General features: G+C 41.3%; 1 protein-coding gene across 2 annotated transcripts in view; it reads left to right on the top strand.

The window, feature by feature from the left end:
• CALCR (calcitonin receptor) overlaps window positions 1–14154 on the top strand; it is a 154616-nt gene that overhangs the window by 111530 nt on the left and 28932 nt on the right. For both annotated transcript variants that reach the window (XM_054274019.1, XM_054274018.1), the window contains exon 7: window positions 4852–4978. In XM_054274019.1, the coding sequence (XP_054129994.1) occupies window positions 4852–4978 (127 nt within the window). The remainder of the gene's footprint in view (window positions 1–4851; window positions 4979–14154) is intronic.

Genomic DNA, 14154 nt, shown 5'->3' with positions numbered 1-14154 from the left:
TCACCAATGGGACCTCTCCCAGTGGAGTGTAGCCAAGACCATGTAGTTGTGTTTGTCAGGACTGGTGTGAAAAGTGCAGCCCATGGGGATGCAGTAAGGCCTCTCATTTACCTATTTACTTATGTTCCTTAAGAGCATGTCCAGAGCTTGCCAAGTACTGTGACTTGGGCAGAGGGCAGTGAGTGAGAGTTCCAAGCTCCTGAAGAACAGGACTACCTGCATCTGAGGCTGAAGGACTGAGCTATTGAGCTGAGTAGGTGCTTACAGGACTCAATCCTAAGAGTGAATCTGGCACTAGTGTGCAGACTGTTATCCTCATTAAAAGAAAAACAGAATGCTGCTGTATCAGAATTTTAAAGGAGACTGATATTCATCTAAAGCACTACAGCTACTCTATGGCAGCTTAACTAGAGCATGTCAGTCTTGTTCTTTTGTGAACCTGTCTACTGTCAATTGATATCTCTGCCTCAACCGCCAAACAGGAAGAGTAGTTAAAGATCAAGTCCACAGCATCACCACCACCAAGAATAAGACTAGGAAACACAGGAAAATTAAATGGTTGGACTTTTCATAGATTACAAGATTCTGTAAGATTGCAAACACCAAATAGGTGGATCCAAATACAGGCTGTGAATTCTGGTTATTTCCAAATCCAAAGAGGCAATTTGATGAGTGTCTATGAGAAAGCATCTTAATCAGCTACAGAGATAGCGAGAAACTCTGCTAAATGAACTGATGAATTCCCTTCCCATTGAAGCTGATAAATAGCACAAAACCGTAGCCACAGTAACACTTTGAGAAAACTGGAAAGAGCACAGTTTTATCTGATTCGGAATCCCATATCCTGGTTTGAGTTCTTTGGGACAGTAAAGACAGGATCTGGTCGAATTAGGTATGCTAAATGGACCAGCAAGGTGACTCCTTGCAGCAAGCAAGGCAGGGTCAGCCTGTCTGACTCACTCTGAGCTCTGAGTCATGAGCAACGCATAATCTTGACTGGTCCCAGGCTGCACTGAAAGACTGGTCTTTGCAGCAGCCTTCCAGACAGTAAAACACCTCCTCCTCTCTTTCCACCTCCGCTTCTCCTCCCCCTGCCATGACTAAGCCATGACACAAAGGTTACGGGGAGAAGAGAGAAAGGAATTAAACCAAAGTGCTTCATAATGGGAAGTCAAAGAGAAAACCAAACTACAGCCACAGGAAAGTGAGAATGAAGGTATGTTGGAGCAGAGCTCATGTAGCCTTCAGCTGTTTTCTATCATCTGGCTATGACAGCAATAGATTATTTGACCTTCAGCTGAAGGGAAGCTGTCAATCAGACAGTCCATCAGATAGCAGGTGATGATTTCAGGACTGCATAATAGCCTTTGACTTTAGAGGCAGTTTGCAGGGATTGTAGTTTCCCACATACAAGTTTTCGCTGGCAGAGATTTATTTTCAGTTCACTTTTGGGTATCAAGATTCATAATGATCTGGCATCACAGATGTTGAAGTACTTTCAGGAGGGAATAATGGATCAGCAGTGATGAGCATCACTAAGCAATGCCAACTCATAACAGGAGAAAGTATAAATAGAGTGTCTAACAGCTTCACGTATTCTCACCTTATTGTAAGATTGCTATAATTGCAGAGTAGGGCCCCAGTATCTTATTTAATAAAACACAAAATAAAGAGATACTCCTACCTCCAAATCACTTCCAATTGAATTTTTAAAACAAAGACATTTGTATAAAGACAGATGGGGAGTAAAACAAATCTATATTTGCCAGAATAATAGGTGGTGTGCTATGAATGCACCTGCAGTCTAATTGCTGCCAAGGCTTTCAAAAGGAGATGAAGGGTAATGGATGGAAGAATATTTAGTGAAATTTTTGGGGAGTTTTCCTCAGGGGCAAGGGAGGACATTGTACAAATAATTTGATACAAATGGTACAAATGATACATGGTACAAATGAAAATAATTTGATACCTAAACCTTTGGGGAGGAGAGGAAAATAAGTGTCTAGGCATGAAAATCAATATTCTCGGTATTTATACATGAGAAAAATGACAGATTCACAGAGCAGTTCTATGAGGAAAACATTCTAATTGCAATAGGGAAGTAGAGATAGAAAGTAAAGTAAGCGTGACTGTGAGTAGGTAAGAGAATCTGAAAAAGGAAATGTAGGAAACAGAATCAATGTGAAACACAGGGGAGACAAGAAAACATAGGTGAGCGACACTCTAAAGGGACAATGGATAGAGGCTGGGAGACACAAAAAGCTCACAAGTTTTAGACACAGATAACTGGCTTAGTTATGCCTTCTTGCATACTGATTTCTCAGAATCACACAGAATCACAGAATAAGTTGGGTTGGAAGGGACCCTCAAGGATCATTAATTCTAACTCCTGGCCCTGCATAGCACCATCCCCAAGAGTCACACCATGTGCCCTAGAGTGAAGCACAGTAGGGAGAATACAGAAAGATGGTGGGGACAATGCCAAGGAGCCTCCAAAAACATCACAAAGGAATTATTAATAACATAAAAAGGGCCAGGAAGAGAGCTAAAACAGGTCAGAGAAGGAGAAGATTGCAAAGAATTATCAAAACCAGCAGAAAGGATGAACCAAGGGTTTGGTTCCACTTTCTCCTCTTGGTGTGGACCAAGTCAGACAGGTGTTGATGCCATTGTGATGGCAAACACTGAAGGTCAAATTAGAAAGTGCGGGTATGGAAATAAACACTAATGCTGCAGGTGGATCTTTAACATGAGAGCTGTAATCAAAGAAAAAGGGGAATACTGAGGAAAAAGGAGGAGAAAATAAAACTAAGAGAGGAAGGCAGGCCGGGAAAGGAGGCTGGGCAGTGATCAAAGGCAACAAGTACTGAAGGAGAGTCCAATTGAATAGATGAATAAAACTTCCAAAAGTCAAGAAGAGCAGTGAGGAAGGACAGGAATGGGAGTTAAGGACAGGAATGGAAGTTAAGACACACCTACATGGCTGAGATTATGACAAAAGACTCCCTGTGTCAGAAACCACACAGAAAGACACCTCAAGAGACAAGGGTCTGCATTTCTGTGGCCAGGAGCTGAAGAGATTGTTCCCAGTAATAAGGAGATTTTTTATTTCTTGAGAACAGAACTGATGTCACACCATTCCTGTTCCCAGGGCTGCCAAAGAAAGGCAGTGATGAGCATGTCATAGTATCCCCAAAAAAGTGGAGTTAAGTGGCATAGTCAAATTATTGTGATGGAGTAGGGGGAGAAAGGAAGACTCAGGACTGAATAAATATCACCAGAGCATAGAAGCAGAAAAGGAATATCAAGACTAGATTTGTGAGATTTGTGATGGAGACAGATACAGGTGGAGTAAGCACAAGAACATAGTGCAGCAAAAATAGCTCCAAAGAATGGTCTGTTTTTTCCAATATCATGTCCTACAGTGAATCAAACTGAAAGTTCATGAACCCAGCCCTGTATCTGGTGCTCTGTGTTTGCCAATAGCTGATGCTAAAGGAGGGCTATAAAATCAGGGCCAAGGGTACAGAGATACTCCATTTCTCAGCCACCAGGATCTGCATCTCATAGACATCCTGAACCAAAGATGGTGACTTGATAAATAAGGAGATCTAAAGAAATGATAAGCATTGCTGGATGCTGATAACCATAACCAGAAAGATGAGCTCAAGCTAAAGGTAGAACTCCATGCAATGACTTGGAAAGTAGGTGTAAAGAAAACAGAGAATAAATGGCACATGACCAAGGGGCTAAAGAAGGCAAAAAAAGCAAGCAAGCAAGCAAAATAAGTAGAAAAGAGTTTGACTGGCTAGATTAGCTCTCTCTTCAAAAAGAGAGTGCACTCTGCATTGGCCTCCACATGCAGAGGAAAAGAAGGCCGCAGCCTGTGCTCCATTCCAGACTGCAAAAGACTCCTAGTCCGGAGCCTACCCCAGCAAGACAGCAATATTTCTTAGCTGTTCTTTACCCAGCAGTTTTGCCTCCCTGCTCTCAGTGATCACTGGACAGCACAGCATTATCTAACAGCTCCATGACTGCCTTTCTGCCATCACCCTCTCTCAGCCTGGCACTATGCTCTGGGGCAAGGAGAGCTGCAGGGGCCTTTTCCTCTGCCTCAGGGATGGAGGAGGAGGTGACATGAGGATTTGGGTATGAATTAGAATTGGGAGATTGTTCAGGTCTGAACCTGCAGTCATGATTTGGTTTCATGAGAACTCTGAAAACTTCTCTTGTGAGACTGTGCTACCTACAATAGCATCAATCCTACCTCCCCCAAAACCAGTGATTTAAAGAGATTTCTTCTCCTTCTGAGCAGGAAAACAACCTCCTCTGGTTTGGGATCTCAGCTGGAGTTAGAAATATTCAGGATACCAACCCAAATCCCCCTGTAATTTAAGGAGATTCCTGCCCAAATTCCCATCCTGTCTCACTACTAATTCCAGAAGTAGAAAATAATTTTCATCTGAGTATTTGAGAAATTGAGTCTCCAGGGAACAGTTCCTTATAAAGCAGTATTCCTGATATTCATTCCTTGCATCATGCACATCCGAAAATTCTCAGGGTTCTGCTTTACCACTTAATATCTCAATTACCATGAATTAAAGAAAGGCACCAAGAGCTAAGAATGTAGCTGGATAGGTCTTTAGAACACAGTCTAAAAAGCATGTGGTGCTAAACAGGTGTAAAAACAAACCCATAAATTTTTCAAGGTTATGGCTGCAATGCAAGGCATGTATTTTCCAATTATGCCTTGCCAAAAGACATTCTTGAGAGGCTGTTGCCAGAAACAGCTTGTTAAAGTGACATCAGAGGAAAAATACTAATTTACGACATGTGTTACATATTTTTCAGGAGCCTCAGCTGTCAAAGGATAACACTGCATAAGAATTTGTTTTTTTCCTATGTGCTGAACTCCATGTTTACAATTGCCCACCTCATTGCTGTCGTCCCTAACCCAGGCCTTGTAAAAAGGGACCCTGTAAGTACTGCATGACTCCTCTCCATCCTAACACCAACTAAAATCACTATGGCCCTGCCAAAACCTAGAATTCCCATTCCTCAGCTAATGATAGCCATCTGGGAAAACACACACAGAGGGTGCAGATTCTGAGAATTTCACTCAAAATTGCTCAGATCCTTCACCAAGCAATAAAAACCTTTGAATCTTGTACAAGCCCCAGACTTGCTCCAGCCAGCCCATCCATACAAGTATGTGCCAGACCTCCACTGCTCCCAGCAATAACTACCTGATGATTCCCAGCAAAGCCCCTGAGGTGATAGATGCCTTTGGTGACTGCTTGTCCTTCTTACCAAGCCACACACTGGGGAGGGACGGGATGGAAAGAGAGATGGCTTATTCCTACACAACACACAAAAAGGTCTATTTGCTGCATTTTTTAACTTGGGAGGCTGTAAATCAAAGCATTATTTACCTACCTTCACTGCTTTTAGGTAGTGATACAAATCATGCCAGTCCCTCAGCTGATATGTGGTAGATCTCAGTCATCCAGCTCTGACCTTGCTCCCTAACCCAGCCATTACATTGTGCTCAGTCCTTGCAGCAGCCCCAGCCAATGTGAAAATGTGGTGAGTTTCATTTTAACACTAATCAGCTTGTAGTCTAATAAGATCACTCAATTATAATTCAACCATTTATCTGCTCTAATTTCATGAAAGGAATTAAATATTAGCACCTGATACTGTCTGATCACATGTGTGTCTCTCAAATGTGTGCTGATTAAGTAAGTTAATTAAAGCAGAAAATATATAGCCTAAAGAAAACATCACCAGTCTCAGAAACCATCTGGAGATTAAAAAATAGAAGAGCAGAAGAATAATTTAAAAATCACACATTTTGTTTCTCCTCATTGCATAGCATCATGCATAGATAGCCTGTGCAAGAGGTGCAATGAAAATACACTTGATATTTGAAGACAAAAAGCTGGCAGATGATATCAGGCACTTAAATTGAAGTAAAATTAGTTACCTCAGGGTTAAGAATGATGCTTTCTGACAGCACAAATAAATTATCTGAAACTGTTTAAGCTGTTGAGGGCATGGGAAGGAGTCTTGTGTTTTAAGATTTCATTAAAAAACAATTGTTTAACAAAACTATTTGTCTAACAAAAGACACTGTCTAGTGCCTTTTGGCCTGATCTTTACTGGAAGTGAAATCTCAACACCAATGAAGTCAATGAAAAAGCTCTCAGAGGCTCCCATTGAGCCACATTGCCACAGAACAGGCTCCAGCCCACTGAGCATCCCATGATGATGTCCCCAGCCTCCATCACTATGGCACAAACAGCATAAAAGTGACACCAGTGGTTGTCTTTGGAGGCCACGGAGCCCCAAAGCAGTGCAGAGGTTCATGTACCACACTCAGCTCTCAGGTCCCTGCTCAGAATATGAAGAGGAGCTTAAATGCTCAATACAGTAATGGAAATGACCCAAGCAGTGTCCTGTTAACAAAACTGGCTGCAGTTATTGGCTAAGTAGATGTTTTGATGAGCAAAACCATTGCTTTGCAATTTCTTCTTCCAAACCAAATTTGCAAGTCTTTGACCCAGGACTGAAAGGCTGTCTACAGACAGGGTACAAAACTTGGGGCCAGAAGGTCTGGGGTCTCTCATTTTTGTCCCACCATCAAGTACAGATGAGGGTACAGTCACTGCTTGATCAAATTCTAGATTTTCTTCCCAAAAACCAAAAAAAAAAAAAGAATAAAAAGGAGGTGAGGTGACCTGCTAATACATTCAAAGTCTCCCAGCCTTACTAGGAAATGTATTCTGTTACCTTAGTAACATAATAAAATTTTAGGTTTGTGATTGGGAAAAGAAAACTAACAGACAGGGGCACATTTTTAACATATGATAAAATTACAGAAAATCTCTATACAGAGTACATGAAGACTTAGAGGTTTTATGCTTAAAATGCTAAAAAATTTACAAAAATTTCCATAATATTTTTATGCTGATGCCTATTATCAGAGCAAATGAAAGCTCTAGAGCTTGAATTTTTCTACTTCCACTGCACCCTCTGCTTTAATAAGACCATTTGAAGATTACTGCTTCTGACTTCCTCTAGTTTGCTGCACTTATTCATTTTCTACATGCATGTCTTTGGAGCTTCACAGGTTCATGAATGTATGGCTCTCACCCTTTGTATATACAGCAATACTGAATTGTGTAGATTGAATTTCAAGCAATCGTGGGCATCACTCTGATAACAGCCATATACTGAGATGAAGTTGCTGGTATTTATTCTACAAAATAATAAATGTGTTTCCACCCCAGTAGTTCCTGCTTTTTTTTCCTACCTAAAGTTTCACAATAGTTTTCAAATCTGAAATGCCATGGGAAAATACTTTCAGTGATTCACAATTTATGAGGATCTCAACAAATCCATATAACTTTGAAAGAAGAAAGGACAAGCTCTTAAATAACAAGGAGAAAAGTCAGGAGGAGCAAGAGAGGAAATTCTTTCCTAACTCCAAGACAGCCCCATTCTCCCTGTGACCCAGGGAGAAATGACATGAGACAATCCAAAGCATCATTTACTTGAGGACAGTCTGTGCCACATCCTCCTCACATTGCTGCTAAGAGTTAAATCCTTTGATGATCATTCTGCTCATGCAAAATGGTAAGTCAAACCACTTTTATAATAATCTTAACTGCTTATTTACTTCATGTTTTCTAGTTATACAATTTTATCTCTCTCTGTTTCTCTTTCTGTCGGATTAATCTGGATCTGAAACCATGGAAAAAAAGGATCTGAGTCCAGGTGGCCTTGAAAGAAATGAAGAAGCAATGGATGAGGTTCAAAGACATTTAAACAAAAATAAACAGGACACATGTCTGAACACTTACATATACTGAAAATTTTGACTGTTTTATCTGAACTAGGAACTGCATTAATTGTGCTATTACTGGAACTGCATTCACAGGAAGAGATATCATCTATCACCTTCCTAAATGAGACTGACCCACAGCAGAAGGGTGATCTGTGGGCAGCACATTATGTTCTCCAATAAAACCTCTTAAATAGGAATAAAACTCTTGCTGCCAAATCTCTCAATACAGTCTTACACATTAGATCTGTTATTTTCATTTTCTGTATTCCACAAGAGCAGTCATTTTAATACTCATACTGATGGGAGTAAAAGGAATCGACACCTAACGCCTGAAGGGGCAGCTCTGCCAATGAGAAACTGAGCAATTCATCAGCTCCATGGGCATCATATAAATATGCTGTTAGGTGTGGCTAAGTTTGGCCACAAATCAGTAATTTGTATCAGTAATTAGAACCTCTTCCACAAAGGCTTTTAGAGATCTTACTGTAATTTTTTTCTCTTTCACGTTCTAGTAGAATTATCTGTTCTCTTCTTTCCGCAGGTTCTTCTGTAGCCTTTTCACCTTTTATGTGGTAGTTTCACCCTTGCTTCTGCCATTGTATGGTGGGAAAGTTTGTATTTCCATTGCAGTTTTATAGAGGCCATGGCAAGGGCCAGTGCTCCACTAGTAGCTCCTGGGAGCCCTGTGTGGGGTCTCATGCTATGGCAGAGAGTAAGGACACAGCATCCATTCAGGCACACTCCAATCCCAGTGCCAAGTCCCATCTCATTGCCACACAGCTTCTTTAGGCCTTAAAGTATAAACAATCTGTACACCCTTTCATGTGGGTTCAGCAACAGAACAAAGCATTAAATTCTGTTTAACTATACACAGCATGATTTCATTTCCTCCTGGCAGCATCTGTAATGAACTCAGCCCTTGAACATGAGGGGTGAGAGGATGGAGGCTGTTTTTCCCTCCTTGTGTAGATGTAGATAGCTATTAAAGGTCTTGAGCCAGTTTACCACCCCAGCTGATGGTGTAGCATGCACTCAGTGTCTCTGCAAGGAGCACATGGTCCCTTTCCCTTTGCAAGCATTTCACTAAGCTTGCTGACACTGTGGGCATGAGGTGGGATGACAAGGGGCACTTTGTTATCTGTACTGCCCAAAATCCATCTCCTGGAAAAAGCAAGCCTTCTAAGCACTAAGATCTTCTAAGCATCTTACTGCTTTCAGCATTGTTAGTTAGACCAAGAGAGCACAAAGGCTGGTGCCCACTAACAATAAAATTTTAAAGCAAGGCCATAATAGTAAAAATACTAAAATTTCTAACTTTCTAGTGGACACTAGAACACTATAAATAATCTCTCCATTAACAAATTAAAATGAAGACCACAACTTCCCAATTGTGCTAGGTTTTCCTTCCTACCACAATTACAGTAAAACTGTAGAAATAAAATACTGAGCTGTGTGGACAGATGACAAGTATAAAAGAATAGTTACTGTGATTTATAGGGTTCCAAAATTGGTATTCACTTGTTTCCAAAGGAATAGAGAGGCAATGTAAGATAAGAAAGCAAAGAAGATTTGCTGCATTTTGGGGAAAATGTCAATTTGGGTATTTTTTACCATACAAATGTTATCTTCTCACCTCTTCTTGCTTTCATTTCCTGCTGATCTAGACTGGCAGAGAATGGGGGATTTAAAACATTTTTTTATCAAATGTGATGCCCATAAATTATACCAGTGAGGACAAATGGTAAAACTGCTGCTCCATGTGACTTATTTTCCTTAGTTGTTCCAGCAGTTCCCCTCATGGAGCAGACCTCCCTGGAAACAGCAAAGGTGGAGATCCACAAGGGAAAGGGGCACTTCAATCTTCTGAGTTGTTTTCATGTGTTGTATTTGGGGTAGGGCTTCAGGAGGTGCTATTCTTGTTAAATAATTTGATTCTTTTTTTCATGTGACTATTTCCACAGCTTTTCTGTCACTTTCAAAGCCTCTCTAAAGTATTTTATCTTAGTACATCTATTCCTCCATCCTGCTTCCATTAGATTACTTATCCTCAGCATCCATTTTAGCCACCAAGAGGTGACACAGAGCCTGGGCATTTGTGAAATCAATAGAATGAAAGAACAGGAAGATTTGGCACTAATGTTGCAAGTTAGAGAGAAGTTATCCCCACGAAGAAGAATTTCTGAATTGAACAAAGCACCAAATCACATTGCTGAGGTTCATAGATGTGGTGGCTGAGTCCCGAGATGCAAGCAAGCACGGTTCCAATGTTCATGTGTCTGCAGAGGGGTGACCACAGAAGTCGCAGGGAAAGGAAACTCCTACTCTATCTATCTGTGCCCTCATCCACAAAGAAAGGGAGACATGATAGCTTTCATGTAGACCAATCCAAAGATTTTCATGTCAAAATAACTCAGACTCTATCAGATCCTGTGTACAGCCTCTTATTTAGGAACCTGAGCACCATTTCCTCCAGAAATGTGTTTCCAGAAAGAACCTTGTAATGCAAAATGCATTGTTGCCCAAAAGCTGAAGGCATCAAATCGCAGAGCTCATTCCCAGGTTTTCTGTCCACATCTTTTCTGCTCAGGTGAGATAGACCTGCACTCAAATAACCAGAACAATCCCAAACTTCAGATGCAAATATCTGTGAAAAGTCAGGTTTAATCTGTCATTCTGCCTGGTCGTTACACATCTGCAGCATCTCTGGACCCTGAAGTTCTGCTATTGTGGCAGTGAGAAGTGAGCACTCCTATCAGAGTTGTTCCCAAAATCAGCAGCATCCCAGTCTCAGTCTCAGCAGTTCCCAATCTCAGCATCCCAGTTCTTGCTGTCACTTTTTTTTTTAGCCACGGTGGAAAGCACACATTGCTTTATGCAAAACGAGTGAATCCATTCCAGATCAGCTGAAATTCATGATGTGTCTCCAGAACTGCTGCTCAAGAAAGGTGTGCTTACTTTACCCTCAGATCTGAGCTGTAGCAGTCTCCAAAAGGAGACATCTTCCACAGTATGGAATTGTGTTTGACTTCAATGCCTTCCTGAGGCTTTTTTTCATTTTTCCTTTTGGTCTTCCTAAGAGATAGGAGAGATGACCAAGTGAAGATGAAGTAAAAATTTGGGATAGTACCTGGGCAACCATAGGTTTCTGTCAATTGCGCTGTCTCCAATGCATCTGAGAGACTGAAGTTAAATAGATAATAATGTGCCATTAGTTCCTAGGCATAGAAAATGTCAAGTAGCCACTCCTTAAATGTCAGATCAACAAGTGCAGATGCTAATAGTTGCCTTTTGATGGATTCTGTGTTACACTGCATGGACAAGGCATACCCTCATGAACCTCTGTTTTACACAAGGCCTTCCATGTTCAAGAACATTTAAGCAGCTCAGGTGTTGATATTTCTCTGTGAATATAAAGCAATTATATCTAGAAACATTCAAGGTGTCTCTCCAAGTTTTCCTTGCAGTATGCCTTTAAAAGGGTCTAACTGAAACGTGAAAAATTTGACTATGTATTGCCCAAAAATATTTTTCAAAATCCCTCAAAATATTGGATTCTTAAAAAAAATAATTCCCCTCAGAAAGACAGTACCATAATGTTTCCAAAACACAATACTCTCCCTGATACCATGCTGCCACAGCTATTTTCCTCACTGGGATTTGTCTGATGAAATGGCAGGGCTTCCTCTAGAGGCAGCTGTGTCTCAATCTGAGACAATTTACCTCACTCTAAAGCAGGTGGCTAAAACAGGTCAGGTGAATTAAATGCACAGTGCTCCTTCCTCTCCAGGGACTACATCATCCTGTACATCTATACCATGAAGTCACACGTGCCCTTCCATGACTGCTGTGCAGACCAGCAGTATTGCCCATTTTCAGCCATGCCTCTGCTACCCTGTGTTTCTTGAAGGTATCTAAGACCAAACAGAAGTAGCCTGAATCAGAAGAGAAAAAAACAAATGAAAGAACATCAAAGTGCCTTTACAGATGACAGCCAAACATGTGGAATAAGGGTATGGAAGAAGAAACAGTAATGACTTTCAGTCATGACAGTACTGACTTTCAGTAGGAGTTAAACATCTGGAGGCTTGGGTTAGTCATGCACATGACCTTTAAATTTAGTTGGCAGAATGAGCTATTGGCCAATAATAGGTCAGTTGTTTGGATAACTGAACTCCTTTGCTCACCATCTCACCTCTGAGTGGCTTGTGCTTTTGTACACCCAATTGACTGATTTTGTAATTTTCTGGCATTCCCTTGGCCCAACACCCTTTGAAAGGTTGGCAGCTCTACCTAGCAGTAGGTCACCCCAGGAAAGACACTGGAGCAGCATCTGAGCACATCTAGAATATTATAACACTCATAAACATTTAGGATCAGACACATCTTACATTTGGACACCTGCTTTGCAGAAACATACAGCTGACCTAGTCAACCCATGCTAAAGATAGACAAAGTTACATACTATCCATCCATACATACTATCCATCTGGCTTATTTTAGATCTATCCTTTAGGATGAGGTAATTTTTACTATAATCTCCATCATCTCTATCATTATCTTTTGATTACAAGAGAGACAAATTTGGTGTCTATATTTGGTATCACAAATCCCAGTTGTATCATTAGAAAACTCCTGGGGCATTTAACTGAATCGTGAGTGGATATATCCATGTCATCAAAGTGTACCTAGTTCCCAGGAAATTATTTTGTAGGTCTAGATCTTACACCTCAAATACAAGGTAGGTGTACTTGACTGTTACATATACTCCATGCAAACTTAAACTCCCCTGGCTCAGGGCTTAATGCCCAGAGCTCAGCCATGCCTGGATGCAGATTTGAGTAACCTCTGCCTTGTCCTGTCCTCCTGTGTCTGGTGGCTCTTGCTCAGGTGTCATGGTAGAGGGCAGGCGCTTGGAATAGCAGGAGCTCTTAACCCTTTTTGGCAGGGATTGCCTCTCTCCACTGGGAGAAGGTGGCAGCAGATCCTGTCCAAATGAACATCAGCTTGCACTGCCTTGTGCTATTTTTTTTACGCAGCCCTGCCCTTGTTTTCTCTCCCTCTTTGCTGGCCTATCTGGTCTCCTCCATCAGCCAGGCTCATATCTACAATGGCTCCCTGAAAAACTGCCTCTCTCTGGCAACACTGCTCAGAAACCAAGCTGATAAAACCCCCTGGGAATGGTGAGGCTGTTTTTCTTTGCCTCACACCCTGTGTCACACTTGCCATCCTGCAGGTGAGGAGCCAGTGGCCCCTGCACACTCAGACAGGGCCAGATGTGCTCTGAGAACCCCTCTGGCCCTGCAGAGCTCCAAGCTGCAGTCCAGGGACGACTATTGCTACAGCAGCCAGGATTCAGGTATGGGCAGATGTAGCCTTATTATTCCTGTCCAGAATGTGTAAATCTGGGCTGGCTGCTTTGCTGTAGCATAGACATGGACACACATGCTGTTAAGAATATCCCCTGTTGTTTAATTTCATATTTTGCTGTCTTGTAACAGAAAACCTGGGAGCTCTCTGAGAACTGTGCACATTTCATTCTGTAAATTGTTAAAAAGTATATTAAAATGTTAATCTTCTTCCAAACCCCAGTAGGCCAGGTTTCTGACTAGAACAGAGTTTAATGGATGACTCATTGCAGATACATTGTGTAATGGTATGATGTTCTGATAGCCAGAGATTTACAGCTACAATACTTAGCACAGTCTTGCTTTGGAAAAAACTTTTATTGCTTATTTGTGTAACATATGGATACTTGGAATTTAAGAATGCTTTCATAGAATACTGTTCTAATAGTCAGAAAAAAACACCATTTTTTAAGGCAGAGCAGTAATCAAACTTGAAGCTACTCCTTTAAAATGCTAAGTTTAGGATGTTTGAGAATATATTGTATTGCCTTCAAACTGAATTTCAATAAATCATATCTGGCCTCCATGGCAAGCTGTAATCTCTTCGAGGAGGGTCCTTTGTTGCCATGCACTGGGGAGGTTTCCCAGAGGTGAAGAGGAACGAGGATAGCAAGGTCAAATATTATTTCCTTTTAAACAAAATGTACAGCTGTAGTGATAGCTCATATAGCTGGCTTGGATTAAAATTGATAACCCCAGCGGGTCTGTTCTCAGCAATTCATTTGAAATGTCGGTGGGACTCATTTCAATAGATAGTGAGCTTTGGAGAAGAAATATTTAATCATGCATGATGAGGGGCTTTCCCATATTTGCTTTCCATAGGGCAGGCTCTCTGGAGTTGATAAGGACTGATGTAAAACAGAGACCTCCCAGCCTGCCACCCTGAGCTCCTTCAGCCAG

Source organism: Melozone crissalis, unplaced genomic scaffold (genome assembly GCF_028551555.1).
Source record: "Melozone crissalis strain CALT ecotype California unplaced genomic scaffold, PUWL_Pcris_2 ptg000016l_1, whole genome shotgun sequence".
Classification (NCBI taxonomy): domain Eukaryota; kingdom Metazoa; phylum Chordata; class Aves; order Passeriformes; family Passerellidae; genus Melozone; species Melozone crissalis.
The sequence above is the reverse complement of the archived record's forward strand: the minus strand, read 5'-3'. Positions and strand labels throughout refer to the sequence as shown.